Here is a 5991-nt window from a genome sequence, read left to right on the forward strand (position 1 = left end):
ATATTTAAAATGCATTAGTTTTTAGTTCCTATGCAGGACGAAGTACTCCTGGGTCACGTATAGGACCCCACCATTCCTTTCTAAATATATTTAAACAAGGTATGGGAACAGTTGCTGTATAATACAGGTATACCTTGTAGTTATTTTGTAGACCAACATGATTTAAGGGTTATAGTGCAATCTTTATGCAGATGTAACATACAGTATAGATTTGTACACTTCAGCACTGTAATTCTTCTGCTATTCCATACTTTAAACTTGTCCTTTTTTCATTTCAGCTGTTTTAACAGGAAACAACATTGGCTTCTAGACAACCTGCATACATATAAATATCTACATTTAAGCTTTAAAATGAAAATAAATTATAAAAACAGACTCCTTTCCAATTTACAAAATTTTCCCTGTTCCTACATACTGTACAATACATTCAACAATCATCTCATTTTGAGATTTATGAAGAAAATACTGATGCTTTACACTAAAACCTAGTTTACCCCCCTCTGCCTACTTTTAGTACCATTTGCAAATAAATATATTTAACACTGTAGTTAATTTCATTGTTTTGCAGCATACCAAAAAAATTAGTAGTGCAACTTTCTATCCTTCCTTTATACTCCTTTCCTTTGTGTTTCTTTATATACTAGAAAAATGCTACATAAGCAAAAGCACATTCAGTCATGTATGTTGCTCATTTGGAAACCAGTAACAACCTATAAACCTATTCTATATTGAAAATGCACTAACAGAAAAAAAGCAATGCAAGTCAAAAGAATAAATATGAAAAATGGACCTTAAAACTATGTTTTCAGTACTGCAATGTATTTTACCATTCTTTATCATACTTTAGGGCATTACTTTTTTAATATTTAAGAAATTCATTGCAGAACTGTTTGTACTATCCCTTTGTAGAGAATATGAGAGCTTCACGTCTGTTCTTTGTGAGTCAAAAGAAGAAAGGAAGCTTTAAGGTAGCTGTAAGGTTTCCCTTGGCAGACTGTCTCAAAGTAAAGACTTAATTCACAAGTATTGTGCTGGAATCGCCTTCAGCATTGTGTCAGTTTCAATGGAAAGAGATGGTTGTCAGTTGCAGTGACCATCACAGTATCAGAGCCCTTGAAGTGCTGCTGGTAGCCGTGTATGTGCTCAGATATCTTCTTGCTTGTTCAGTCATGATAAGCTGGTCTTCTGTTTTTCCATAAACAACTGCTTCCCATTCACAATTTGACTGCATAAAATAAAATTCAGTTTAAAAAATTCTTTTAACTAACTAAAGTACTTGAGCAATTCTCATACAACCTTTCAGAGTAATAATAAATTATCAAAGTCCATCAATACAATATTGAGAAGGATTCAGTTCTACAATACAATACCTAAAACCTGTGACAAAGCTCCTTCTCCACCCCTTAATCCAGCTCCCCAGCAGTGCATCTGTGTTACGCTTTTAAGTTCTAACACACAAAATTAAAAATGCCCTTAAAAAGAGACTAGTTCAACAATTGATACATTAAAGGGAAGTTAAGTAAGTCATCTTCTCTTTGGATAGCTTCCCCTTTAAATGTGTTATGCTTGACAGGCAGAAAAATACATTACTGACAGCTGACTGGAGACACCAAGGAATGCAAAATGGTCCGGCAGCTGAAAAGGAACACTGTGAAGGACCCCACTGAACCAAAGGGGAAGCTGCAGAAGAACAGTCAGATGTTTTGGGAATATATTAGAAATGGCAAAGGAGTTAGGAATAAAAATAATGAATCAAAGAATAATTGAGCCACTAGTCCTGCTTCTTCCGTGAAGCAAACCCTGCACTTTTACATGATTTATTGAATCTCAAGTTGATTTGTAGCAGCTCTAAATTGGACCTGACACCAGCATAATGAAGAATGCAAGATTCTCTCCCTCTAAAGGATCAGTTCCACATACAGATGCATAGAGAAAATTAGCCATTTGAGTTTCTCTATAAATTTAGCAGGACTTGATTCATGGAAGGGACTCATGGTTAGAGAGGCCACTAAACTGAGAGGGAATTTCTCAGGGGAAAGAGCAAAAGAGAAGGATGGTTCAATGAGAATATTTGTGAGCATAGTATGACTAAGATCCCCCTTTAACTATTTTTAAGAGCACAGTTCTGGGCCAGATGGATGTATTCACCTTTGATGCAATTCACAGCAGTTTATTCTTTTTTTGGAATATCACAATTAAATGAGGTTTGTTTTTCCTTCTCATAAGAAAGGATCAGAAAGCAATACTGTTATCTCTATACTTAAAAACACATCATCTTTAAAGCAATTAAGTGGGACATGGAAGATCAGGCTTCAGGTGCCCTTTTTTTTTTTAATTAATACAGAGCTGTAGCTATTCTGAGAATACACAAAAACTTTATACATTAACTCCTTATGGGGCAAACTGGAATAGGTACCAAGCCAAGTCAAAGAGAATCTCTCCTTAAACCTGGTGGTCAAGACACACTCAGAGGAAAAACTAGGTTCTAGGTTCCACAGTTTTAACACTATGGAAAATATACAGATGTACAAAAACAGGCACGTTACAAGAACAATTACCAAACAGAACCTGTGGATGAACCCCACTTAATTAATCCCACTGGGCTAATTATGAAGCAAGCATGAACCAAATTTGAGAAACAGGTGCTATAGAGGTTTTAATTTGCACCAAGTCAAGTTTTCTTACTCCTAGACTTGGGTACCCAAACCTGTTTTGGAGGTCTACCCTATCCTGACTTTTTTTTGCCAACATTTAAATCTTAGAGGCCACTTAGTGAAAAATCAGGGTTGTATTTAAAGAACTTAGCTATAAATAAACACTTTGTGGACAAATGACCAACTTACAAGAAATAAGGATCATGGAAACATTGACCAGAACAAGATCACTGAATAGAAAAATTCTAGACATTAGTACAAGAGAGAAACAAAAAAAAAAAAATTTCTTTGTTAACCTGCTAACAAAACTAACAGAATTTTTGCATCCAGACCTGAAGAACTTTCTCCATTTTGACATTTTTTTTGAAGCACATGTATTCAGTTTCTTCTTAATTACTGCATTTTTTGGATGGATTTGTATCCTGTTTTTCTGATGTCAGGTTACATCTGTTGTCATGTATTTCCAACAATGATATCATTAATAAAGATGTGGTATATGCATTTTCTGACTATTGACAAAAAAGAGGGTAGGGAACAGGAATAATAATTAGCGTTTAATTAAAAAAAAAACCTCTTCAACTGCTGTGATCAGAGAAGCCAAAATGTAAACAAGGCAAATATCAGAAAGACCCTAGGAAAGAATCTGAAAAGAAAAAGTAATGAACAGTATATGAAGAACTAGCCTGGGCTCTACTGGGATTCACAGTCAATACTGAGCACAGTAAAACAAAGAGCTGCTAGCATTTGGGCTAGATGGTTTCTTTCATATAAACCTGTGCTACAGTTGATTACATTTTATTAAGAACAAGACTTGACAATGTGATAACTACAGAACAGTTTTAAAGAAAAAAGCTTGTAATTCACTTCTAGTAGAACCCTTGTGGAGGTAAGCACAAAGAGACTGGAGTAAAAAAGATTAAGATCACATCAGTATCAGGGGAAGGAACTACTTTAAGAACAGAAATAAGCACTGGGCTGATCATTCCAGAACAGTTCTATATGCTGATAATGTTTATGGAAATAAAAAGAAAATAATCCAGCTTCACTATAGCAAAGCAGAAGAAAGGTATACAGCAATTTTAGAGAGCTAAATCAGATGACAGTAACAGTGGCATATGTATTTGTTCACTTACAAAAACACTCCATTAAACTGTGTTAAACTACCTTGACATATTTATTCTACCTCAGACTTTACTCCTAACTTACCATCACGTGGATACACAACTTCTACTTAAGGATTGGCACATTTTTCATTTTTAAATCAGATACTAGCACTATATCTCTTGCTAAAAGCAAATGTTCCTGTTGTACCAGCACCTCTCATTAGAATGGAGGAAAAGTAATTTTTTCCCAGTCTACTGCCTTTAATATACCACAATATCATAGTGTATCTTGGTTTTAGCTTAATAACCTGAACATCAGTGATGCACAATATACCATGTCGTAACAAGACATTATGAAGGAGTGTTGTTTCTGTTTTGAGAGGCTGCAGCAATGCTGCTCCTCACAGGGCAGAGATGTTCTGGGGGAAGCAGGCGATTTCCACTAGGTGGCAGAGCACCGACCACCACCCAGGCGTGGCACAGAGGCTGGGAGGCCTTTATGAAGGGAATTTATAATCAGAAAGGGATACAACTTAAGCACCTCTTCTTTTTAAGGCCTTTGGCTCCTACCTTTTGAATATAGCTTTATACTTTGATCAAGAGTCACAGACATTTACTCTTTCAGAATTAAACATATACATACATTAAAGTTTTCCTACAAACTGCAAGACTAAAGATTAATCTATTCAATCACTCAACTTGAAAAATATTGGGCTACCTTTTAAAGGAATGAGGGACCAAAACAACCCCATCCCTGAACTCTTGATGCCTTGGTTGTTGAGGCAGAAGTATTCAAATTCCTTCAGGCAGAGAAAACTCACAAACCTCATCTTCTACCTTATATCTTTAAGTATTCCCCTACTATGTAAAGCAGGAAAAGGAAAAACATGCTGCCTAATACGCAATTAGGTATCTTCAGAACACAACTGCCAGACTGTCAAGCATGCAAAACACAGGGGCAAATGTCTTCTCCCTAGTGTATTACAGAGAGCTTCAGCATGCCAATATACGCTGAAGTTCATAGGTAACCAGCATGGAAGCAGCTTTGCTATAACAGCAACGCTGCAAAGCATCCACGTTACTTTACCAGTCCTGCTCTGAAGGACTGAAAGGAAGAATTTGTGCATGAATTCAAGCCCAATATTTAAGTATTGCTTAAGTACTTAAAGTAATATTTCAAACTGAAGGTGATTTACACTTTCTAGATTTATGAATCCAGCCTCAATCCAAATGCTTTATTTTAGTTAATAGAATGAAAGATACTCAGTTCTATATTAGTATTGCTGCCAGTGATGCTCTTCAGTAGTTTCTACTTACCTGTACATCTAAATTCTTATCTTCTGTGAAGGGCTGGGCACCAACCTCTTCTTTTTCCCATGGATCTAGGACCAGTGATTTTCTGACTTTTTTAGAAGAGTTGTGCTGCAATAAACATTTTGCAGAGCAAAATTGTGAAACATTATTTAAAAGCAGTTATTTCCTGTTTGAAATTATTATTGTAATGTTACCTCCTGCTTGCAGCTTTTATACACAGTGTCATCTTCCTCCTTGAGAAATATATCTGTTCCAGTTTCCTCTTTCAAAACTTCCCTAATATCTTCTTCCAAGAAGGCAAGTGGTTGTGACTAAGTTAATTAAAATTGGAGGAGAAAATAAAGGAAGTCTATTAGTTGCTAGTTTTTACCATCTTCTACTTTCAAGCTAATGTAGGTGAGAAAAGAGATCTTGCAAAATATAGCAACAGACAAAAGGATTTAAGCTACTGTAGTTAACAACTACAGATCCACATTTCAAGGTTATGCAGATTTTTCAATTAATTTTACTTCACATTATTTCTATCCAGATAAAACATGTATATGCACACAGCGCCTCAAAAAATGCAAGGTAGCATTGAAGAAGCCAAGCAAACTACTTGTCTGCATTTATTAGCAATGATTATCCACTGACAAAAGGGATAAAAATACTTCATATATACTAAACATATAAATGTATATATACATGCATGCAAACATACCTAAAAACTGTGCTATAAAAGTACGACTGTTGCTGGGAAACACATTTATATCAATCTTAACACAAATCTTTGAATAAGACATTGATAGTCCTAAGTACAGTACAGAATTTCACAGAAGCCATACAGATGGCTTCTTTGTGTACCAACAGGAGAAGAATTCCCTGAAGCCCTCAAAATTTGATTTTGAACAGGAGGTTAATAGTGGACAGAAACAGGAATG

At 35.5% G+C, this 5991-nt stretch overlaps 1 protein-coding gene across 1 annotated transcript in view; it reads right to left on the bottom strand.

Moving 5' to 3' along the window:
• Positions 1-1096: 1096 nt before the first annotated feature.
• The window catches only part of LOC104527157 (myb-related protein A-like), a gene marked incomplete at its 5' end in the record, with an annotated part of 13322 nt that continues 8427 nt past the window's right edge, over positions 1097-5991 (bottom strand). Inside the window, 6 exon segments of the mRNA XM_010170799.1 lie at positions 1097-1225; positions 2987-3016; positions 3019-3058; positions 3060-3163; positions 5075-5179; positions 5266-5382. Coding sequence (XP_010169101.1) covers positions 1097-1225; positions 2987-3016; positions 3019-3058; positions 3060-3163; positions 5075-5179; positions 5266-5382 — 525 coding nt within the window.

This window comes from Antrostomus carolinensis, unplaced genomic scaffold (genome assembly GCF_000700745.2).
Source record: "Antrostomus carolinensis isolate BGI_N321 unplaced genomic scaffold, ASM70074v2 scaffold14756, whole genome shotgun sequence".
Lineage (NCBI taxonomy): Eukaryota > Metazoa > Chordata > Aves > Caprimulgiformes > Caprimulgidae > Antrostomus > Antrostomus carolinensis.